The 25288-nt window shown below is 43.2% G+C and overlaps 1 protein-coding gene across 1 annotated transcript in view; it reads right to left on the reverse strand.

Moving 5' to 3' along the window:
• Positions 1–25288, reverse strand: part of Rab3GAP1 (RAB3 GTPase activating protein subunit 1) — a 123271-nt gene that overhangs the window by 17776 nt on the left and 80207 nt on the right. The window contains exons 10-13 of the mRNA XM_067112147.1: positions 24083–24393; positions 23118–23264; positions 22285–22586; positions 12546–12774 (exon numbers count right to left, since the gene is read on the reverse strand). Coding sequence (XP_066968248.1) covers positions 12546–12774; positions 22285–22586; positions 23118–23264; positions 24083–24393 — 989 coding nt within the window. The remainder of the gene's footprint in view (positions 1–12545; positions 12775–22284; positions 22587–23117; positions 23265–24082; positions 24394–25288) is intronic.

The raw sequence follows: 25288 nt of genomic DNA on the forward strand, positions 1-25288 counted from the left end.
ACCCTTAACTGGCGACCTTTGGTTAAAATAACGACTGTCTTTGAGGTTAATTCGTAGCTCAATTGACAGGTTACAAGTGTTCTTGGCATGCAGGGCCATGAAAAATTACGTAAATTAAGTAAATAACTGATCAGCCAAGACACGCACGTAACAATATATATATACAGTCATACCTCGAAATTACGCGAGGTTAGGTTCCGGAGCCCCTCGTGCAAGGTGAATTTTCGCGTAAGTTTGGCATGGTCTTTAAAAATGGTAATAAATGTTTATTTCCAAAGTTTAAGTACTAAATATGCTTACAAAGTATTAAGCTAACTTTTAAATGAACTATAGTTAGTGTAATTTTATTTAAAATTTAGCTTATTACCCTTAAAAAAGGAATACAGTAAATGGTTGACATAAAAATTGAGTACTGCACAGTTTCATAATAGCGCATTTACAGTAGGTGCGTACGTATACTAATGTTACCCCTAATTCATGGGATGCCGTTTTCTTTGTCACTTAGAGTAAAAGCCGTTTTCTTTGCGTCACTAGGCAAAACATCGTGTCAGTCAACAAAAGTACAATTCCATAAAATATCGAAAACATGTACATAATGTTCGTAGAAGGTAGTACAGTACAGGTAAAATTCAATCAATTTAAAATTATATACTGTACAGGTAATGACGAATGAGAGAGAGAGAGAGAGATACTGTAATAAAGTAACCGTACTGCTTTTGTATTGTATTTATGCGCAAATATATAAATACAAATTGTCCATTCTGATTTTACACCTAAAAACACGAAAACTTAAAAATTAAACACTTTCTACAGGGGTATCATCTTTGAAAAATGCAGTAACGAAGGGTATCACATCTTGTAAAAGTACACCAACTGAACGTGCTGTAATTACATGCACATACAGATTGCATCAGCATTTTTCTCAGAGGTGAACAGAGTAATTTTCAAAGAATGACACTTATACAACTCTTAGTTACATCTCTGCTATTACATTAACCAATTCATTTTATCAAATGAGCGCGACTGAACAACCTCCTCTCAAGGTCATGTAAAGTCCTTGTGACAAAGACTTTGCAAATGGACATAATACTTGTATGATATTTATGTACAGAAATATAAATATAAATTTCCCATATCGATTTTACAGTTAAAAGCATGAAAACTTATAAATGTAGTTCAAACATTAAACAAGCATTTTCTGCAGGGGTATCATCTTTGAGAAGTGCAGTAACTTTGCAAATGGGTATCACATCTTGTAAAAGTACACTAAGTGAATGTGCTGAAAAGGGATTTTGACAAAGGAAAAATCTATTTCTGAGGGAGGACCCGTGTCACCCGGTGAAATTCCATACTAACACAAATTTTTAGGTATAAAATTGCTAGATATACCAGAGAAAAAAAGAGCTTTCAGGAATGCTGGGGTTACTACCCCCAGATCGAGCGTCATCCATAATGGAGACGTCAGTATAACCAAGGGTGAGTGAAAGGATCACAACCACAGAGCCACACTCGAAAGACATCCCCATGTCAAAACCCCTCGGAAAGAGTGGTGAGCCGTTCCAGCCCCCACGCTCATCCGCCCGCCAGGCCGGCGACTCCAGTGCCATCTACACTCATTCCAGACTAGCACCACCCCCAGGCTTGGCATGTGCAAGTAGGGGGGGCAAAACCAACTTCTGGGGGGGGTCACCGGGTGACACGGGGCCTCCCTCAGAAATAGATTTTTCCTTTGTCAAAATCCCTTTTCTGAGTCCAGCCCCGTGTCAGCCGGTGAAATAGTGACAGAGAATCATGCCAAGACTGCAAACTACAGAAAAAAGTCAAGGTGATCTGAACAAAAAACACAGGCTATGAAAAATAGATTTAATTAGAATATCTCTCCACATGAAAATACGATTAGTAATAGGTAAGTACATTAATATAACCTTAAGAGTAAAATACAAAAACAGGCACACAATGTAAATATAGTTGGAGTAAAATACATCCAATAATATAAAATTACAAGCGAGTAAATATAAACTTATACTTAAGAATAAAGAGAGACATTTACAACATGAGAAATTTATGGGGTACATGGAGCAAAATAAAAACAGCCCAGCACCCCTAAGACAATCCAAATTCACAGCATGTCAATATACAATCACCAAGAAAGATAATATTAAGGGCAATAATAACATCAATTATGAGGAGCAAGGCAGTGAGGCATGATCGATCCAGAAGGGCAGGTAGAGAAATAAATGAGGCAGGCAGGCGGGGGGGAAGAGAGAAGGATAAAGGATAATTAAGGTGGGGGGAATGACACTCCCCACAGCCACTGCTGAAAATTTTAGGGCTTCGGGTGATTTTAAATAATGGCGTTTAAACACTAGAGGTGATTTCCATCCCGTATATTTGGTAAGTTCAGCAAAATCCATATTATGAAAATAATTAGTGGAAGTAGCTACCGCACGGATATCATGAACCTTAGGGACTGAATCCGGGTTGGCTTGTTTAATAAAATACAGAATTTGCTGTCTTATAGCATTCAACGAAAAAGTTCCACCTTTCTCTCTGATAAAAAGAGGACCCGACTTACACTGTGGAGTTCTTAATAGGTAAGACTTTAAGGTATAGACTGGGCATAAGGACTGGTCCTGTGGAAGAGGCACCACCTTCCAAGGGGACCACCTGTCTTGAGGGTCTTCATTTTTAGCTAAAAATCTATGATCAGGGGAAAGGAGGACTTCTCCGGACGGGAGGAAATTAACAAAACCATCACCTCTAGTGAGAGCCGATAGCTCTGAAATTCTGGCACCTGAAGCCAAGCTAATCAGAAATAAGGTTTTTCTTGACAGATCCATATAAGAGCAATGTGAGTTGTCAATCTCAGATGCCAACTTAAGAACATCATTGAGGAACCACGTAACAGAATGTGGGCGTGTTACGGGTCTCAGACGAGCACATGCTCTAGGGATAGATGAAAAGTAAGAATCTGTAAGGTCAATTTTAAAACCATACAAAAATACCTTCTTCAAGGCTGACTTAGCTGTAGTAATAGTGGCCGGGGCAAGGCCCTTTTCAAACAATGATCTAAAGAAGGTAACCGCTAGGTTAGTAGTCATAGTTTGAGCTTCAGATGCCCTCAAAAAGGATGCTAATTTCTTGACTGCCGAATCATATTGTCTGAGAGTAGACTCTCTCTTATCCGATTCTAAAAACAGAGTGTTAACGGGGTCAATGTTTGCTCCCTTTTGAGCAGCGAACTTTACAAAGTCCATAAAACTAGGGCATTCTGAATTTTTTTAGGAAGCTGACACAGTCTTGGTTTGTACTACTTGGGTCAATCTGGGATTGGGAATCCGATGACATTGCAACTTGAGTTCTTGAAGTAGAGGGAACCAGTTGCTCTTCGGCCAATAGGGGGTTATCAGAGCCAGTTGACCTTTGAATGACCTGAGTTTGTGCAGTACTTTCAACAACATGTTTATCGGGGGAAATAAGTAGATCTTCTCCCAATTGTTCCAGTCTATGGTCATTGCGTCCGTGGCATAAGCCTGAGGGTCCAGGTTCGGGGCCACATAACAGGAAGCTTGTAGTTGCTCTCCGTCGCGAACAGATCCACTTGGAGTCCCGAACCCGGCAAATCCAATTGAATGACTCTCCGTCCAGAGACCACTCCGTCTCTAACGGAGTGGTTCTGGACAGGGAATCCGCCACCACGTTCCGCACTCCCGCTAGCTGGGTGGCTGACAGATGCCAGCCGTGCTTGTTCGCCAGGGAGAAAATAGCTACCATCACCTGGTTTACGCAACCTGATTTGGAGCCGCCCTGTTGATGCAATGAACTACCATGGCGCTGTCAACACCAGCCTGATGTGAATCCGGCTGGGGGCGATTTTCTTTAAAGTTAGAAATACCGCCATAGCTTCCAAGGTGTTTATATGGAACTGTTGAAACATTGTAGACCATGTTCCTTGTACTTTTTGTTTTGGCGAATACCCTCCCCAGCCGCTTAATGAGGCGTCTGTGTGAACCACCAGTGCCGGAGGAGGGAACTGAAGCGGGACTGACTTTGACAGGCCACTGACTGTGGACAAAGGTCGCAGTCTCGCCTTCAAAATTCGTGGGATGGAAGAGACCTTGTCTCTGAGCCTGACATTGGCTCGACTCCGCCACACTCTGTTTATGTCTTTTAATTTCGCTTTTAAGAGCGGTCCGTCACTGAGGCAAATTGAAGGGAGCCAAGGATTCTCTCTTGGGACCGGCGGGATGCTGCTTTGTCCCTTAGAAATTTTCTGGTAAGGGAAACTATCTCCTTCCGCTTGGACGGCAGGAGGGATAGCGTGTACGAGGACAGATCCCACTGGAGGCCCAGCCACTGAAACCGGGACTCCGGAGTCAAGCAGGACTTCTCTCTGTTCAGCCGAAAGCCTAACGACTCCAGGAACTTGATGACTATGGCCGTAGCCTTCCGGCACTCTTGAACTGTTGGAGCCCAGATTATCCAATCGTCCAGGTATGCTGCTAGGGAGATCCCTCGGGACCGGAGCTGCTGAACTACTGCTTCCGCCAGCTTTGTAAATATCCTGGGGGCTATATTGAGACCGAAAGGCATGACCCTGAAGGAGTAGGCTTGTTTCCCGAGTCTGAAACCCAGGAAGGGAGAGAAGTTCCGCGCAACCGGGACGTGATAGTAAGCGTCTGAAAGATCGATAGAGGTGGTGACGGCTCCACGCGGAAGTAGAGTCCGTACCTGAGCTACCGTAAGCATGCGAAATTTGTCGCATTTTATATAAAGATTTAGACGCGACAGATCCAGAATCACTCTTTGCTGACCGGAGTCTTTCTTTGGGACAGTGAACAACCTGCCTTGAAATTTGAGGTGCCTTACTTTCTTTATTGCTCGCTTGTTGAGCAGTTCCGCCACATAGTCCCATAGGACTTTGGAGAGGGGTTGGTAAAACCTGATCAGGGGAGGGGGATCCTTGGTCCAGCTCCAACCCAGACCTTTGGACACAATGCTGTGTGCCCAAGGACTGAAGGACCACTGGTCTCTGAACCAGTAAAGGCGACCACCTACCTGACTGGTCTCAGTGGGAGGAAGCGGGTTTGCTTCCTCTGCCACGTCCAGGTTTTCCTCTTGGGGCGGAGCCAGGTTTGCCTCTGTAAGGGGGCCCAACCTCTTCCCCCCCTTGCGCTCCTATTAAGGCCGTGAAAGAACCCATGGCCCTCATAGGTAGGGTTGTACGCCGGTGAGGAGACATACGAGGGTGCAGCAAGGGATTGGGCTGGTTGGACCAGCACGTATTGTTGGGGATGAGCCTTGGAGGTGGAGGGCTGGGCCACCGCCGAGACCGGGACAGCTTGGACGACCGTCTGATGGTGAGGCCTCTTATGCCGCCTAAAGCGTTTAACAGACTTGGTCTGGGAGCCGCCAGATTCTGGGGTCTTCCGCTTGTAAGCGGAGATACCCCAACGAGAGCGAAGACTCTGGTTGGCTCTAGTAGCCTCGCTCAACACACTGGCTACGTCATCATCCGGGAAGAAATTGGCGCCCCAGATAGAGCTCTTCATGAGCTTGTTAGGCTCATGACGTATGGTGGCCTCAGCAAAGATGAACTTTCTGCATTCTAATTTCGCCACCATAAAATCATACAGGTCTGACTGAAACCCTGCTAACAGGGATTTAGCCAGAACCTTGAAGAAGGGCTCTTCTGCACAGAAGACGGCAGTTGCTTCTGTGAGGCAGAGGGAGTTCAAGGACCGGCCTAATCTAGTTCGAGCCTCAAACTCTGCCTTTAGCAAAGCTTCTGGGAGCTTAGGAAGCTGTTCGCTAAATTGCGAAGACGCGCAGTTAGCGTCCAACTTACCCACAGTAAAGGTGGACGGGCGTCTTTCAAAACTCCTCACCCCTGGGAAAACCAGGGATGTGGAGTCTGTCTCCTTAATTGAGGCAAAGGATTACCTTCAAAGCAAGCTCGAGCCGTAGCCAGAGCAACTTTGTTAATGCAGGGAGTGGGCAACTTATCACCTAGGGAAAACATAGTGTAGTTGCCCTTGAATGGAGTTAGCTTAGTATTCTCTACCTGCCACTCCGTAAGAGTGCGCAGGAGAGTAGACTGAGCCTGGTCCCTCGGAAAGATCACTGTCTCTCTAGGGACCTTGTCTGAGCGTACCCAGGCTTCCTCCGTCAGCCTAACGAAGCCTGGGTAAGGGGGCAGGAGATCAGGAGGGAAGAACTCCAACTCCTCCAGACGTCTCGTGCCAAGACCCTCGATTGTCAGAGTGTCTTCGTGCCGAATGGCACGAAGAGCAAAACGCCAAGGGTTCCCGACATCGAAGGGAGGGAGATCATCCGTATCCGGAATCTCATACTGTGGGTCAGCTCCGCCGGAGCGAGCCATACCCGCCAGTATGGTATCGTGGCTATGAAGCTTCTCCGAGATTTTGGAGAGCTTCGACTCGACCTCCGCCGAGAACCTTTCAAGAAGAGAGTTGGCAAACGCCTCAGGGTCAAAGGCAGGCTGGCGAGGAGGGCTTGGTTTTGGTGCCCTCTTACTCGCGCCTTTGCCTGAGGTTCCTGGTTTGCTCCCGGAGGCTACAGGTACGGAAACCTTAGCCTTCGACGGGGGGAAAGGAGATGCTTTCCTGGAAGATGAGGACTTGAAGCCCTTCGCCTTCCATGAAGTCTTCAGCTTCAACTTGGGGACAGCTGATGGAGCCCTGTCACCCAAGATGGAAGACTTACCAAACCCTGTAAAGGAAGATGCAGAGGATGATGGGGAATCAAATAGGGCGCCCGCCCCTGCAACCTCACTTACCTCGCTACCTACCACTTGGTCCGGCTCCGTGTTCATTGGCTCCAGGTCCAAGTCCAAGGCGGCGACGTCCTCCAAAACTTCCGCGTATAAGATGTCCTCTTGGGGTGGCTGGGTCGCGTCCCGGATCTGCTGAATGATGGGGTGGCCAACTCCGCTGGGACGGCAGCAGCAACCCGGGCGCCGGGTACAGCAGGTCTCGCAGGTTTGCGTCAGGGCGTAAGGCTTCCCGACGGCATACGTTCCTTCCGAACCCAGCCACCCAGGCGCGGAGAGATTCCAGGGATGTTTTCTTTGAGGACTCATCCGCCTGAAAGAGAGCAGGCAATCAGGACTAACATACTGTAATATAAAAGCAATGATTACAATATGAGCACTTATTAGACTGAAGAGACATGGGGAACGAGAAGTGATATCTTACCGACTCGTCCTGGATGCTACTACATAAGGCGAAGCAGACCTCACAGCCATCAGGGTGCCAAACGATAAGGTCGTCCAGCCGGACCGCACAACCAGCGTGGGTCCGGCACACCACATGCCCGTAGGGTTGCTGGAGGGAAGTGGTGCACCCTGGCTCCTCACAACGTACAGTCTGTAAGTGTAAAAAGTACATGAACCTACCACTCTAAGAAACCTAAAGTAGGTAGGCCCGGGTATTTCGACCTACTACCGGAGGACTCCGGCGGGAAGAAAAACCCCTTGTCAGAGACGGGTCCACCAAACCATAAATTAAACAGAGCGGTAGGCAAGTTGCATCCCGGCCACCGGAATACTCCGGCGGAACGAGAGAGCTGAGTCAACAGGGCCCTACCACAAGGGATGCCAGCAATAAAGACGGCGGAACCCCAGGGCAGGACACCGGACCCCAAAATGATAAAATAATAATAATAATAATAATAATCATATGTGTAGTGGCGGAGTGAGAAGCTTGCTTCGCCAGTGGATATATATATATAAAATACAAGTGATGGTAACGGAACTGGTAACAAGGTAAAGAAACGTACATTCCGGAGACCGGAGATACCCCTCCCCCCGGAGCCCAAACCTCCCCGCTAGAGAAACTATAGGAGGGTGAGGCTACCGACATCGCAAGGCCATATATAATAAGAGCCGGAGTAGGCGCCAATCAACCCAACTAAGGCAAACTCAAACGGAGAGAGGTCGGGAACGAAAATAAGAATGTTCGAAACCGGCTCGATCCTATGAGAGCAGGTTAACGAAACATCAAGACAAGCGCAGCGCTACCGGGGATTTGCTCTGGGAGGGAACGAATCCCTCCACCAGGGAAAGCCCCCAACTCGGAGAAAACGCCATCTAGCGTCACCCGCACAAGAATAGGCAAGAGCTGGCCTGAGATGGGGAGGGGGAGGGAAGGGTTGGTGGGGCAGGGATGAGGAGTAGGCTAAGTCAAGCGAAAACAGGAGACAAGGGAAAATGCTTCACCCGCTCAACTGCAATCACGCGCCACGCCAAGTAAATTAATACTAGCCATGGCAGGACAAACCTACCCCAAATGAGAGGAGAAAGGGATAGCGACCAAGGCCTCAACACGCCGACTCCCGCCTAGTCATAGCCTAGGTCAGCACCCATGCCTAGGCATAGCCTAGGCTAACGGGGAGGGACAAGGGAAGGGTGGGGGAGGAAATAACAGGGAGAGAAATTTCCGTGCCGAAATCCAACCAGGGCCGAAAGAAGAAAGGGGGGAGGAAGCCATAACAGCCTAGAGGAGACACACCCAACAAAACTCTACCCCTTCGTGGAGGAGGGGGAGGACTATGGGGTCTCACTCTACCACCCAAACAACGGCCCATGGAAGAAACAGCAACAGAAACTCCCTCAACCTGAGGGTCCATCCCACGCCTAACCTACGAGGAGAGCGGGAGGCCAAGGAAGCAGAATACGAGCCTAACTGGACATGAAAGGCAAGGGGAGGGCCCCACACAACAAAATACCAAATAAATCACCATCACAAAATATACATAACCCAGGAATATTGTGCTTGTGCAAGGCGCATAGCCTAGCCTAGAGGAGCGACCAGATAATCGAGCTGACGCTACCCCGCATGAAATTCAAGGCAACAAAACACGTACAGCACCAGCACGACACAATAAAATGATAAATAAGCTAAAACTGTCATGGGAACACATCCCGAGGAGAATCCTAAGCGGAAATGACGGGAACCCTAATAGAGGAAACCCGCGTGGATCAGTAAAACATATAAGAAACACCGATAAAAACCCGCCAGGAAACACCGCCAGGATGAGTTCCAGGGGGAATAATGATAAGTAATATAACGACAAGGAGAAAGCCCAAACAGAATAAGCTGGATGGGTGAATCTCGCGGTCGACATGGCTGGCTAGGGGACGCCACGGCGTCATAACAACAGTCTCATATAATATGAAAATACGGACTGATCCAGCCACACTTATCATAAAAATCCCACAATAAGATGGTACTTAACTTGGAGATGTTAAAGTTGCTGGAAGACATGCTGGTAAAAGGCAGAAATCACCCAAAGACAAAAGCACAAAATTCTGGGTTACGAAAATTCACGTGCTAGAAAATGGAATGAGTGTAGATGGCGCTGGAGTCGCCGGCCTGGCGGGCGGATGAGCGTGGGGGCTGGAACGGCTCACCACTCTTTCCGAGGGGTTTTGACATGGGGATGTCTTTCGAGTGTGGCTCTGTGGTTGTGATCCTTTCACTCACCCTTGGTTATACCAACGTCTCCATTATGGAAGATGCTCGATCTGGGGGTAGTAACCCCAGCATTCCTGAAAGCTTTTTTTTCTCTGGTATATCTAGCAATTTTATACCTAGAAATTCGTGTTAGTATGGAATTTCACCGGCTGACATGGGGCTGGACTCAGAAATTACCTTTGCATCATATTTATGCATGTAAAAAAATAAAAATAATAAATTTTCGATACAGATTTTACACATGAAAGCATGAGATGCATTTTTCATAGAGATTTTAAACATGAAAGCATGAAATGCATTTGTCATAGAGATTTTGCACATTAAAACATGAAATGCATTTTTCATACAGATTTTACACATAAAAGCATGAAATGCATTTTTCATACACATTTTACAAATAAAAGAATGAAATGCATTTTTCATACAGATTTTACACATAAAAGCATGAAAACTTGTAAATTACTTCAAAAATTAAACACCCACTTCTGCAGGGTTTCTCGAGAATTTCGTGTCTGTGAAAAAATCGCGTATGCCCATTAGTTAGGTTCCAGTGAAAAGTTCGTGTGTGTGTGAATTTGCGCAACTCGAATCGTGTAAGACCGAAGTATTACTGTATATATTATATATATATATGCAGGCAGTCCGCAGTTTACGACGGGGGTTCCGTTCCTACGCAGCATCGCAAGCCGAAAATCGTCGTATACCGAAAAATCGTCGAAAATCATCAAAAACCCTAAGAAAACCTTACTTTTAATGCTCTTAGTGTATTGAAAACGATGTAAACTGCATTTTTATTGAGTTTTCCATAAAAAAAAATCCAAAATTTGATTATTTTGCCGTTTTGGAGCCATATTTCTTCTGTCGGATTGGCATACGATGCGTCGTAACCCTGGAACACGCCGTGACAATCGGGAAATAATTTCTGATGAATATATTTGAAAATATACAGTATATATATATATATATATATATATATATATATATATATATATATATATATATATATATATATATATATATATATATATATATATATATATATATATATATATATATATATATATATATACTGTACATATTTACATATAAATGTATATATATATGTATATCTAGTATGTATATGTATATATATATATATATATATATATATATATATATATATATATATATGTTTCTAACTCACAACAGGATCGAACCCAGGTCTTTCAATTGAAAGGCAAGTCATAAAAGAAGTTGGAACCTGAGCGCCACTGCACACAAGGAATTACCTGGGCAAGCTAACTGCTTGCATACCAGCGTGTTTTCCCCAACTTCCCAACTCAGCAATGACCCAATTGACAGGATTTCATTCGAATTATCCCTTCTGAGTGAATAAGATAGAAACAATTGACACACAATCACGTGTAGAACAGAAATAAATTTCTGACTCACATCAGGATCGAACCCAGGTCTTTCAATTGAAAGAAAAGGGTGCTGCCCACTAGGCCATACAAGTCATAAAAGCAGTTGGAACCTGAGCACCACTGCACACAAGAAATCATATGGGCAAGCTAACTGCTTGCATACCAGCGTGTTTTCCCCAACTTCCCAACTCAGCAATGACCCAATTAACAGCATTTCATTCAAATTATCCCTTCTGAGTGAATACTTTTATGACTTGTATGGCCTAGTGGGCAGTGCCCTTGCCTTTCAATGTCTTCTGTGTTTCAATATTAATGGATTCTTGCACCTAAGTAATGCTTGTTGGTTGCTGGGTTGGGAAAGCCATATGTATAACTGAACAGTTTCTTCCTCTTTATTGGTGTTTTCCCTGCAATATACCCCGGTTTTATTTAGGAGAGTTCTGTATCCCTACTTGAAGCTAGGAATCCATAATCAGTAGCAACCTCAAATTGTTTTAAATTTTCCAGCTTAGCTTTACTTTAAGAACGTTTCTATTTCTATTAAATGTTTAAACTCCTCAGCCTATGAACTACTGTATTTAGCTTATCATCTGGCATTTTTAAGACAGATCTGAACATCTTCACCTGCAAATTCCACCCAACCTAATTAAAAGTTTTTTCTTCCAAAATATCTGTGGCTATTGTTGACTTATACAGGTGTATGAACTTTGATGCTTTGCTGTGGAGGGCATTAAACTGCTCTGCTTCTTGCAGGCCATCTTTTACCACCAGGAATTGCCCTCAGTCATTAATTTTTCAAACATGTTCAGTTTCACTTTCTGATTCAGATGTTATTAGTAAACCCTGGCAGAGAAAAAACAGATTATGTATTTGCAGCATTATTAATGATAAAATCTGTTATCTTGGACTCTACCTCAAAATCTATTTAAGTATATTCTGCATGCATGCCTCCATAATGTCTTCTGCAGTGTGATGAATGAACATGGAAGTGCTTGCAAGCTATTACTCTACTACATTTCAAAAGTCCAGTCTCTTCACAGTGAGCTAAGTAAGATCTCTGGCAAGTGGACCAGATATGAAGTGGTTTCATATGTCAGAATGCTTTGATAATACCATGCTGGCACTTATACAACTAAAATTAGGGATTTCTGAAAGGCTAAGGTACTAAAGCCATGTGGGGGTCTGCAAGCTGAAAGCAGGACGAAAATAAAGACATGGACAAAGTAGCTAATTTTACTTACTGTGCAAACCTATTACCTTGCAAGTACTTGAAAAGCACTAAGAGTGCTTGATTTTTCAAGCATATTAGGACCTAGTACAAGTACTTGGGCTTTTCAAAGCTAAAAGACAAGCATCCAAAATGTTGTACAGTATTTAGGTCTAAGTAGAAGTATTTGTACTTGGACTTACCTGCATCAAACAAAATTTTATACTTAAAATCTTACATGACCAACATAATGTGAAAATAATAGTGTTACAAACTTTAGATTTTGACTAAAAAAAAACCTTAATACAGCAACTTTTTAGACTTTGTATAAACACATCTAGGTTCTTTTTTTTACATTTTTATTCTTGAATCCTACAATTCTTAAAAGTAAAATAAACTAGTAAATCTATCAGATGCAGAACTGTACACTTTACTTACTCTTCGTGCCTGCTGGAAGAGTTTCCTGATGACTGTACCCGCTGGTCCACGTGGGCCACCTTCTAGATTGACTTCTGGTGAATCTAGCAATCGTAATACCAGATCTTCTAGTGGTGAAGGTTCTGGAGACTGTGACTGGGCACTCTCCCCTAATATTTTGTGCCGTACACTTTGTGCTCTGGCAATGCAGCCTTCAACTTCAGCTATCTGGTCAACAACATCTTGGTACCTTAAAATGTAAGGAAGAAGAACTCTCACATGTCAAAGCCTATTCAAACAGCTTCCACAATTGTTCAAAGACTAACACAAACTACACCATAAATAACTAATCATTACCATACCTCCAAAATAATTAAGTGGTAAAAATAAAGTGCTCCTCTACTGGAACTTATGTAACAACCTTTTATGAAATAATAAACTCAGGGAAATGGTAAGTTTGGCAATTAACATTATGAGATCATTAACATGGAAGCTTATTTCTTCAAAATACTGTACATCACATCTGATATGTCAGTCAAGGTTTCTGTACATCAGGAGCTCTTCCAGTACCCCAAGTGTGGCCGATAATGATTTATCTTAGGCTTAGTGCCATGTATTATTTGCTATGTTATGGCTTACATTCCTCAGATTACTGAAAAGTACAAGAAAGGGTCAGAATACTCAGAGTATGAAAAAACATAGATGAATAATCACCAAGAGGGACCACAGAATCATTACACCTAGCTTGCATGAACAGGAGGATGTGGCATAAAACCAGGGATAAAAAAATCAATGGGATAGGGGATGGCAAACTTCACCAAATTTTAGCCTACATTTTATATTCTATTCTACCAAGGAAGCTGACTGAAACTTTGAGTCACAAATTGTTTCCTGATAATTAAATTTTCAGTTAAGCCATTAGTAAATTTTTGGAAGAAAGACACCAACCTGTAAATCATACAGCAAAGAGGGAGGGAGAACAAAAATTTTTACAGTAATTTGTATTTTTCTTAGGTATACAAACTAGAGCCTTTTATGTGCAAGTATTCCTTGCCACAGGCTGGAATCAGTTATTGAAACTTCACAACAAAGTAACTGACTTGGGGGTGAGTGGGGGGAAATCCCCACTAGCCTGAAATCACCAAGCACTTCTCTTGAAGCATTAAAACTAAGTGGGAAGGGTGATGGGGATTATTATAAAAGGCTTTGGTTTGTATACCTAAGAAAAAAATTATATTTTTATGATAAAATAAGTTTTATATATACTTACCAAGCAGTTACAAAGCTACTAGCTTTCTACATGGCAGTCTAACAAAATTCAAATTTTCGCGGTGGCACCGCCATCACTAGTGTAGGTGAAAGGGTCCCGCCCACTTTCGGGACTGATGGGTACAACTCAGCATAGAGCTTCAGTTCGTTTGATGCCTAAATGTCCACTGAGAGGAGGGCAGCGCGCTCCGATTATGTAATTGCTTGGTAAGTATATATAAAACTTATTTTATCATAAAAATGTCATTTTTATATAAGTGACTTACCAAGCAATTTATTAGCTGATTCCACACTGCGAGGAGGTGGGAATCATGGGTATGTTGTAATCCAAAACATTAATAAAGATAATGACTTTGAACTAGAAAGGTTGCTAGCATTAGGTCAATGCTTGTTGTGCCTTGTCTGGTAAGACAGCTGCTTCAGGCGGGTACTGCCTCAGGTTGATGTTCATCTTAACCTGTAGAGGGCGTGGCAGTATTGGCCAAGAGTCACCCCTACTTCAGTGGGTACTTTGCATCCATGGAAGTTCACCGATAGCTGACAAATACAAAAAATAGTGCCCTTTGCCCTGGGCATAGATCAGAATAAACACAACACTGTCACCTACATCCAAAATTTGCAACCACCACCCCAACCATTAAAAACTGGCGGGTACTCCAGGTACACTGTACCCCAAGGCTTTCCTTAAACTCAACAACCTTACAACAAGGTGAAGAGACAGTAGAGGGACAGAGAGCCCCCTTATGCTTCCTTTTCCAACCATGCCAGCCACAGATCCAGGAAGTTGGTGCTGAGCGCCGGGAATTTGGCTCTGAGTGTCCAAATGTTGGCGCCAATTGGTTGGGTGCGGAAGATTGACGAAGTGGGTGCCAAGCGAGTCAAAATAGAGGGGGGGCTCCGGGCTGAGTGCGACAGCTCGAACCTAATTAGCTTTGACCTTAAGAGAAGATAAAACATCTTCTTGAACTTGAGAATGCACTTCTGTAATCGAACTTCTAAGGAAGAAAGTGCATTCTTTGACAGAGGGCATGAAGGGTTCTTCAGTGAGCACTGAAGCTTGTTGGAGGGTCCTATGATCTTTTCTGTCTTCTGAAGATAGTACTTCAAGGCTCCCACAGGACAAAGAAGTCTCTCTTCCTCCTCTGGCCCAAGGATGTCTGTTACTCTCTTAATAACGAACGAGTGAAGCCATGGCTTGGAAATGTCCTCATTCTTGGTGTGAAAATCATGAGAAAGAAAGAGTATACTGCATTTCCATTTGAAAAGCCTACTCTCATGTTGAAGGCTTGCCACTTGCTAACGCGTTTGGCAATCGCTAATGCCATGAGAAAGAGTCTCCCTCATGAGATTCTTGAAAGAGGTCGAGCTGAGGTGTTCGAAAGTTGGGCTCATAAGCCACTTCAGAACAACGTCCAAATTCCAGGAGCGAAATCCAGGCATTTCTAATCTGGAGGTTTCAAAGGAACTGATAAGGTCGCTGAAGTCTTAAAACAATAGCCTATTCCCCTTGATGGTAGAGGGAGAGAACTTCTTATTGGTTTTCAGGAAAGGTAAAAAGTCAGCTAACTGGCTTATAGAGGTTTCAGAAGACGAGATGTTATTTTGTCGGTACCATCCTCTGAAAACTGACCACTTGGATTGGTAGAGCCTGCTAGCAGAAGATCTTTTGCACAAAGCACAAACTTCTGTAGCTTGCTGTAAAAAGCCTTTTCGCTCTGACGAGGCTCCTGACAGTCTGAAGCCTATCAGGGCCAGAGAGGACAGTCCCTGATAGGACCTGAGGAAGTGGGGCTGTTTGAACAGCAACTGTCTTCGTGGCAGAAGTCTTGGGAAGTCCATTAACAGACACAGCAGATCTGGGAACCATTCTTTCCTGGGCCAGAACAGAGCAATCAGGGTCATTGAGACGTTCTGGTGAGAGGATACTTTGTTGATCACCTCCTGATCAATCCGAAAGGTGGGAAGGCGTGGATATCCAGGCCCGTCCAATGCAACAGCATGGCATCCATCGCCACTGCGAGAGGGTCCGGGACTGGGGAGCAACAGGGAGGCAAACAATGATTTCTCGATGTTGCAAAGAGGTCCACAGCTGGTTTGTCTCAAAGTTTCCAGAAATCATCGCATACGAGGGAGTCTCGAGTCCACTCCATTGGCAACACCTGATGGCAGCGATTCAATTCGTCTGCAAGGACATTCATTTTTCCCTGCAAGAAGTGAGTAATAATCTTCACCTTGTTTGCGGACATAAGACAGCGCCGTGGTGTTGTCCGCATAAACCGCTACTGCTTTGACAGAAACTAAAGGAGAAAAACCGTATAGACTCAGTCGAATGACCCTTAGTTCCTTCACATAGATGTGGAGATCTTCTTACCCCCTAGAAAGGCTCCCCAAACCTCCTGAAGTGTTGGAATACAATTCTGAGAGCAACGGTAAAAGAGACTCCCCTCTTGAAGTCTTTCTACAGACAACCACCATCAAAGGTCCATCTTTATCTCTGAGGAGGTGGCAGAAAAGGAAGGAGTCAGGTTGGGTTTTCCTACTCCAGCACGCTTTAGATAAAACTGAAGAGGCCTCATGTGAAGTCTGCCCCTCTTTAAGAACAGTTCTACTGAGGCCCAGGTCCCTAGCAGACTCATCCACTGAAGCACAGAGCAATTCCTAGGAGAGTGAAGCAGCCAATCATCGAGATAGAGACAAACATTGACATCGGGAAGGTGAAGCCATTTCGCAAGAAGAGCTAGGATTCGAATGAACACTTGTGGGGCGGTGGACAGGCAAAAGCACAAGGCTCAAAACTGGAGAACTTTGCCATGATACACAAAGTGGAAGATTTTTCTTGTACCAGGTTGTATTGGGACATGGAAAAAGGTGTCCTACATGCCCAGGGTAACCATCCAGTCGCCCCAATGGAGAGGACATGACCCATTGACTGGTTTCCATATGAAATTTGGTTTTCAGCATAAAATGATTCAGGAAGCTGACATCCAGACCTGGCCTCTAGCACCCCAATAACTTGGGGACCACGAAGAGACAGTATTAAAATCCCTCCGAGTTGAGATCTAAAACCTCCTCTATTGCACCTTTGCGAAGAAGGGACTCTACTTCTAGAGAAAAAGTGGCAAGCTTCTCAGAGTGAGCCAAGTAGGCAGTCAAGTTGATCGGTGACTTGGATAAGGGAGGTTTTTCAAGGAAAGGGCTGGAAAATCCTTTCCTCAATACTTTGACTACCCAAGGTTCTGCCCCTCTGCAGCTCCATTCCTCCCAAAAGAGGTTTACCCTGGCTCCGACCGGGGTGCGAAGGACTGTGTTCTCATTTCTTAGCAGCTGGTTTAAATAAAAACATTTTGGTTGACCTAGACGGGGGCGTACGTTGGTCCGAGGTCTAGATAAGGTCCATACTTTCCTCCTCAAAAGGGTTGCTGTAGAAGAGAGAAGGACTTGGTTACTGCTGCGGGAGCTTCCTTAGGCTGCTAGGAAAACTGTGCCAGAAGATCAGTCATCGATTTCTTCTGAAGGTCAGAGAGGATCTCCTTAACAGTGTCTTGGGACAAGAGATGGGATCTGCCTAATGGAGAGAACAAGAGAGCTGACTTCTGTGTTGTGGTGACTCCTTTAGTAGCAAAGGTGCACCGCAGCTCTTACTTCTTCAAGATTCCCATCAAAAACAGGGAGGCGAGCTTGGAAGAACCATCCCTGCGCAAGACAGTACTCCGAACCAGTCAGAAAAGAAACCTTCAGCCAAGACCTGACAATCCTCAATTTTTCTAGCTAATGCCCCCACCGTCCAATCAAGGAAGCAAAAAATTTCTAATACCTTGAACAGATTCTGGGCAAGATGGTCCAGTTCGGGCGACAAGAGGGAAATCTTGGCTGCAGAGAACGCAGAACGACAAGTGGCATCAACCAAAATGAAGAAAACCCCCTGATAGGCGGCAGAGACTCCCAAGGAGGGAGTTTCTCCAATAGTGTAAAATCAATACTTTTTCTTGAGAAGTTTGGAAGGAGGGCTTTCCCTTGGTCACTCTTCATGGCCAGCCACTTGTCCACTTCTTGAAAAACTTTCTTTGAGGAAGAGGAAAGAACTAGCTTGGGGAGGCAAACAATGTCAGCAGTCTCTTTCCTCATAAGAAATATCGAGGCTGGAGAAACAGGAGCAGGAGGCTCGAATAAATCTGGAAAATTCGCCAGAAAGAATCCTAGCAATGACGAATAAGCAGATAACGGAGGGGTATCTTGTTCCAGTTTGTCCTCGTCCTCTTGGAAATGACAGTTTCTTTTTAAAAAACCCATAAGATCCTCAAGCTGACACTTAATTGGGGCTAAAGCAGAATCTTCCTGAGGTGATGAAGAAGGAAGAGGCACCGGGTGTCCCACTTTTGACGCCAAGCGCCCAAATGTTGCCACAAAACACCACAGTTGACGCCAAATGCTCCAAAGTTGGCGCCGAATGCTCCACAGTTAGCACCGAGCGCCCTGAAGTTGGCACCGAGTGCCCCACTGTTGACACCGTGCGCCCAAATGTCGGTGCCGAACACTCCACAGTTGATGCCGAGCAGTCGGGTACAAAGCGGGCGCCAAGCGAGTTGAAACAGAGGGGCGTTCCGAACTGAGAGCGCACTTAGCAGACAGTGACGGGCACTTACTCAAAGTATCATGTCACTTAAAGACAAAAATGGACACTCGTGACTCGAAAGAGGTCCTGGACTATCCCAAGAAGGTTGATAATGAGCAGAAGAAGCGTAGCGGGAGGAACGGAGAAACTGCAGGAAGGCTGACTAACACTAGCCTCCTTATATCTCTTGATAGAATGAGAAGAGCTGTGTGCCACATCAAATTGTCTTTTCAAAGGCTGAGAGACGGAAGATCGATGCCGCTGATGCCTCGCGTCAGGCAAAGACTCTTCCAAATCCGACGACAGGCGAGAAGCACTGAACGAGACACCTTTTCAATGGCACTGTCATAGCCTGGGACCGAGCGACAGGCTCGACGAAGGGGGCAATTGCCCGTGGGCAAAACCCACTGGCCTCCCTTGGACCTCTGGTATGTCTTCTCCCAGGTGCGGGGGAGCGGGACAGTGACCTTTTGTCTAGGAGAACCAGGGGACAGACAGCCACCTCCTCAACACTCACAACACTGACACTTGGTGCCATTGTCAATACAAAATCCCTGAAGAGGGAGCCAATTCCATAACAGCATTGGCTAATAATTCAAAACTGTTATCAAATCTTGCTACAAGACTGACAACAGCATTGGGATCAGGAGCACGGGAAGCTGTTAAAGGAGTGTAGGGTAAAGGTGTAGGAGGGCTAAGGATGCGAGACATAGCACGAATCAAAGGAGAAGAAACAGAGTTATCTTCTACCACCTTAGGTAAAGGAGGAATCTCCTGACTAGCTCTATTATTGGCTCTAAAGGCCGCCTTCCTTTTCCGATCAATCCTGACACCCTGGACAAGTAAGCTCTCTACTACAATCCTGCCCCCTACACTTGACACATTTAGTGTGCAAGTCAGAAGTCACTTTATTAAGTCTAATTTTACACCCCTCAATGCAATAACGAATGCTTGAAGGGCTGGAGTCTGACATATTTGTCTATCTTTAGAAATAAAGTTAACTAACAATATTACTAAAATAGAAAAAGCCACCACAAAAAATGAGAGAATACTTCACCAAAAATATAGGACAAAAAATCCAAAAAAGATGAAGCAGCCACTGCACAAGACTACCGGCGTTAATCGGAAGCCGGAGGAAAACGAATTGAAGCTCTATGCTGAGTTGTACCTATCAGTCCCGAAAGTGGGCGGAACGCTATTACCTATACTAGTGATGGCGGTGCCACAGCGAAAATCTGAATTTCGTTAGACTGGCATGTACAAAGCTAGTAGCTATGTAATTGCTTGGTAAGTCACTTATATAAAAAACAAAAGTAATCCCTCTATTATTTGTCTTCACATCTGAAACTGGACATTATCTGCATGCAACCAACTCCCAGGGACCAAATATTGTATAAAACTGCACTCCAATGGTTGGCAATGATGTGAGGGCCTAAAGAAGTTAGTAATCCTGTTTACACTTGCAAACAAGCTGAGAAAGGGTTTGGGGCGGGGGAGGCCAGGGAAAGTGTTTCCAGGGTGTTGGGGGGAGGGTGGGCAGGATGGATAGTGGCCAGCAACTCTGCACAGGGAGAGAGAAGTTTTAGTAATGCTACTCATAAGAATAAATACGTAGAGAAAGGGTTACGGAGTGGGGGGGGAGAGTTTCCCAGGGGAAGAGAGGGTGGGAATGCCGTGCGGGATGGGTGGAGAGAGGTATGTAGGTGCTTGACTTCTTTAGAGGTTTTACTGTTTTGTGTTTTTACATTTTATTAAAGGATATTACTGTAACTTGTAATACAATATACATACACAATGCAAAAGAGAAAGAGAGAGAACATCCGATACCACACTAAGAAGCTCCTCTACTTACGTACAGCCTGTAACACACACAAATACCTTCCTTTCCTCTCCTATCATTTCTCATTGTTTTATTTCTTGGTGTTTTGTCATACAGTAATACTGTACAGTATATTTTGTTACAAATATGGGAAAGTAAGCTAAGTAACTGCCTTTTTGCATCAAGTGTTCAGTTTAAAGTGTAATGGTTATTGTTTATAACCATATTTAGTGTATATGGTTGTGCAATATTGACAAGGTAGGGGGAGCATGGGTAAGGAATTGCCAAGTTATATCCATAGTTTTACTAGACATTACCCTGATTTTGCACTTATCCAGCATGGCCTTGCCTCCATTATTGCAGGTAATTGAAGGATTACTGTGTGTACTGTACTTTGAAAATTTGTGATTTGTTCCAATGGGAATACAAACCACTGCCTTTTATATGACTTTTGTACGACTGTCCAGTTTGCCAGGCAAGTCATAAGTTTGTTTAATTACATCATGAATCTAGATTCAGTTGTGGTGTTATAGGGGGGGAGTATTTCCTCCAAATGACTCCAGCAAATGTTTTTTAGCCTTCTTCCTCTTGTTTCCAAACTTCTTCAACTGTGAAGGACACTAACTTGAACACACCTCAGAAGTCCTACTCCTACAGAAGGAACAATATCAGTTGGGATCCACAGAAATGGACATGAAGCACCCATACATTCACTCATGCCCTTTACACTTTTGCTGTTCATTTTTCCTGAGGGACATCTATTTCACAGAAAAAAGAAAATTAAGTTTCATCTTGGCAGTCAGCTGGAGTACAACAAGACATCCTCACTTGATGGCAGCTGAAGTAAAAGTGCTCAATGATGACAGGCAAGAGGAAGTTCCCTCTACACACCCAAATACCACCACTTAACTGCCTTGTCACAAAGTTTCAACAACTGATTCCAGATCATACTGATGAACACTGCATAAAAGCCGACAGTTTTTATTCTAGCAGGAATAAACATTGATTAAATACTGTTATCATACAAGACTAAAGTAAACCCTAGCATAATGGGTTAAAAAAAAAAAAAAAAGTTGGTGGGAAAAATTTGTTTGAAATAGACCCTCAACTGTATATCATCTTTTGTCATTGCTGATGATACTGCAAAGGACAGACTCTGGCTTGCATTTACTGTTACTGCTGAACATGGCAGGTTTACATCTTAAAATCTAGCCTGTGTGTGGGTGTGGGGGAGGGGGTGGGGTGCTGCCTGCAGTGCACATTACGCTGCGCATCATAGACTGTGCTGAAAGCTCCTTGCAGTCTAATTTTAAAATCAGCTTACTTTTTTCCTGTCTCATACTGTTCATCTATTCCTTTTTATTACTTTCACCAAGGTAATTAACTTCTTCAATTTTGTTGGAGTCCAGTTGTCACCTCTCACTAAAATTCCTTTCACCAAGGTAATTAACCTCTTCAATTTTGTCAAAGTCCAGTTGTCACCTCTCATTAAAATTCCTTCAGGACAATAATGTGATTCAGCAGTTTGTATAATTGCTTTGTGGATGATACTGTAATAACCAGAATTCTGTCCATATGGCTATCTACAGATGCTGAAAAAACCTATTCATCTTTCCAGTAATAGAATCTGGTTCTAACATATGTTTCATCCATAGTTTAAGCCTATGTCTAGGTTTATTAGAACCTCTGACCCCATGCCACAGCAAAGGTCATCTCATTTAATTAATATATTCCACTATCACAATTAGAACACATGAGGCTGAAGTCTTGTGCCAACTGAGAAATGATGGAATATTACTGTACAAGACTACTTGGACGTATTTCAAGAAAAAAGTAATAACAAGATTTCATATAAAAATTGAGGCATAAACATTAGCTGCATTGGCTAACAATAATGAACAGACACAGACAGGATGCAAATCATCATAAAAATTGAACAAAGCATCAATTACTCACCCAGGGTGTTGAAAGATTTGTTGAACACATACACCTACGTGAAGGCTAACAGTCCTTGGAATGTTGCTTTTAACCAAGAACAACTCTATCTACAGTTTACTTACTTGCTGGTATCAGGAGGTTGCCTTGAAAGCCTTGTTACTCTCTGAGCAATCATATCTAAGACTGCAGCCAGAGTGTTGTTGTGCCGAGGCTGTGGAAGACTACTAGGAGATGGAAGAGAGAAAAGTAACCTTTCCTCTGCTAAGCGACACAGTGATGCATGCATGATGGTTGGCTGCAAATGACAACATACAGCACCAGGCCCCATGGAAGCAAGCCAATGAAGCACCTGTTCTGCTTCCCTTGTGTCATCAAAAAGTCGTTTTTGCCTTTTGGCTGGCACAGGTTTTGCACTTGCCCAAACCTAGTGAATAAAAAGTTATTTACATAATACATCTCATCAAGAAACTGACCTAAACCAAGATAACATTTAAGATGTGAAAAAATACCATAAGAGAAATACAAGAAAAATACTTTTCATGTTACAATACTAGGTACAGTAAACCCCCTGTATTCATGGGGATGCGTACTGCACCCCCCATGAATAGCTAAAACCCGCGAATACTTAAAACCCCTCTAAAAACACTTAGAACTGTCTATTTTGATAGTTTAAACACAAGAAAAACCCTCTAAAAATGCTTATACCTGAGTATTTTAATAGTTTTATCACAAAAAGTGCATTTAGTCATGAAAATGATATGAAAATACAGTAATTAGTGAATATTTCTCAGTGAAAAATACTGCGAATGGGTGAATTTTCCCGAATAATGGGTAGATACGTTCCACAGAGAAATACACAAATACGTGAGTCGGCGAATCGTGAGAACACGAATACGGGGGGTTTACTGTATAAAGTAAGACTATACAAAAATTGAGTACAATATAAAAGACTTACCTCTTGCCACATGTTTCCAGGAATTTGCATCCTTGTGCTAAGGCTTCCTTGTGGAGGCTGTGAAGGATCATCTGATGGCTGTTCAACCCAGTCACGAGGAGAATACCATCGCACAAAGTCCTCAAGAACTGCTCCAGGGTTAGCTGCCTTTTGAATGATTTGAAATAAAAACTAAAATTAGCAATTTATGAACATTACAATGCTCTTTTTCAATATTTACAGTATACTGACCACAGTCAAACATGTGCCCATATTTCACAAGTTACAGGAGAATGAGGTCAGATGAAATAACATGTAGCTTAGATGTTGGCAAGTGAATTTAGCCTACTTCTTGGAATACACATAGGCTCTATAGTGCAAATATAGTCTCCATACAGTATTATGAAATATACACTCCTAAAGATATCATGTGCTCTAATGAAAAGTAAAAACCACACTTTTACATGTCAAGAGGCACACTGGAAGAATGATGGGGTTAAGCCTAGCTACTTAGCTCGATACTATGTGCAGATTACAATTCATGATTAATGCTGACTTACAATAAATGTTATCCAGGTATAGTCAACCTGCATCAGATTACCATTAGACAACCTGTTATATATAAAAGGTTACTACTTTATTGCTATTACATGTGTACATACCATCTTAATGAAATCCAAAGCAAAAATAGTAATGCTTAAATGATGTCATGAAATACCGGTAAGTGTTTTATTTTCAAATGTCACTCATTTACAGTAAAGAAGCTTTGCCTCTAATAAGACCGGGCAAAAAATGAAGTGAGAGGAAGGAGTCCCACATACAGGTGCCCTATTCTCTAATTACAGGATCAACATGGCAGTTTGAGTTCTGTAATAACCCTTATTAGCAAAAAACTGGCAAGAAAAGGCAATGTAATGCAATGGTTTACCTTTTAAGAATACTAACATACAGCTGTGCATAAAAGACAACACTAGTGAATACTGCACCTTAAAAGACTCCATATCAGATAGCAATGATGCAGACATCATGCGAGCTCGAAGCTGAGACCCAACAGTGTCTGTTCCTAAACGAAGCAAAACATCAGCATGTTCTTCAAGTCGATCTTCTGTCATAGGAGCTGGTTCCTGAGTGTAGGGAATGTAAAGCTGCTCATTGGTCTTCAAAAGACGCAACTGTCCACACCTTTTTAGACGCCCTTCTGGTTTATCCCAAACAGACCGACTGCTAGAAACCCTCTCTTCCTCCTCCATTTCTTCTTCACATTCATAAAATTCATCATCATCTTCATCTTCATTGGCTGAAAAAGATAATGGTACTCTTACTTTAACCTTTGTAATCAGAATTCATAAGACTGCCATCTCAATAGTGCAAGAGTAAATTTCATTCCTATTTCACTTAAATATGACATTTTTATAATAAAATAAAGTTTTATATATACTTACCAAGTAATTACATAGCTATTAGTTCACTTTCACGGCAGCTTGAATTCAAAATTTTGCAGGTAGTAACACTTCAAATGTTTGTGTAGGTGACCAGTTCCCTCCACTAGCAGGAATATTAGTAACAACTTTAGCAGATAACCTCAATCTGCTCATGTCTTATGTACATCAGCGGGGAGGAGGGTGGGCTCCGATCATGTAAGTACTTGGTAAGTATATATAATTTTATTTTATTATAAAAAAGTCATTTTTAAATAAGTAACTTGCCAGGTAATTACATAACTGATTCCCACATTGATAGGAGGCAGGATACATGGACATATTCTACTCCAAAACATTAAGATAAGTAAGGAATTTGAAACAGAAAAACTGCTAGCATTGAAAAACTGCTTGTTGTTAATTATCAGTTAAGAGAGCTACTGCAGGTGGATACTGCCTCTGGTTGATGCTCATGTTAACTCGTAGTGGCGTGGCGGTACAGCCATGGGTCGCCTCCTACATAGTGGGAACTTTGCTGCAAAGGAAGTACTCCGATGGCTAGCAAGCATGATAGGTGCCCACCCTTGCCCAAGGTAAAGCACCAAATTAAAAACACCAGACAACATTGTCGCCTACAATGAGATAAAACCACAACCCATACACTGAGAGTAGTGGGTGCTTCAGGTTCAGGTACTGTCCTACTTACAATGGGGTTAGGTTCCAAAAAACCCACTGTTTGTTGGAAAAAACATATCTCGAATTTAGCCTAGCCTA

The sequence above is a fragment of the Macrobrachium rosenbergii genome, chromosome 12 (assembly GCF_040412425.1).
Source record: "Macrobrachium rosenbergii isolate ZJJX-2024 chromosome 12, ASM4041242v1, whole genome shotgun sequence".
Classification (NCBI taxonomy): domain Eukaryota; kingdom Metazoa; phylum Arthropoda; class Malacostraca; order Decapoda; family Palaemonidae; genus Macrobrachium; species Macrobrachium rosenbergii.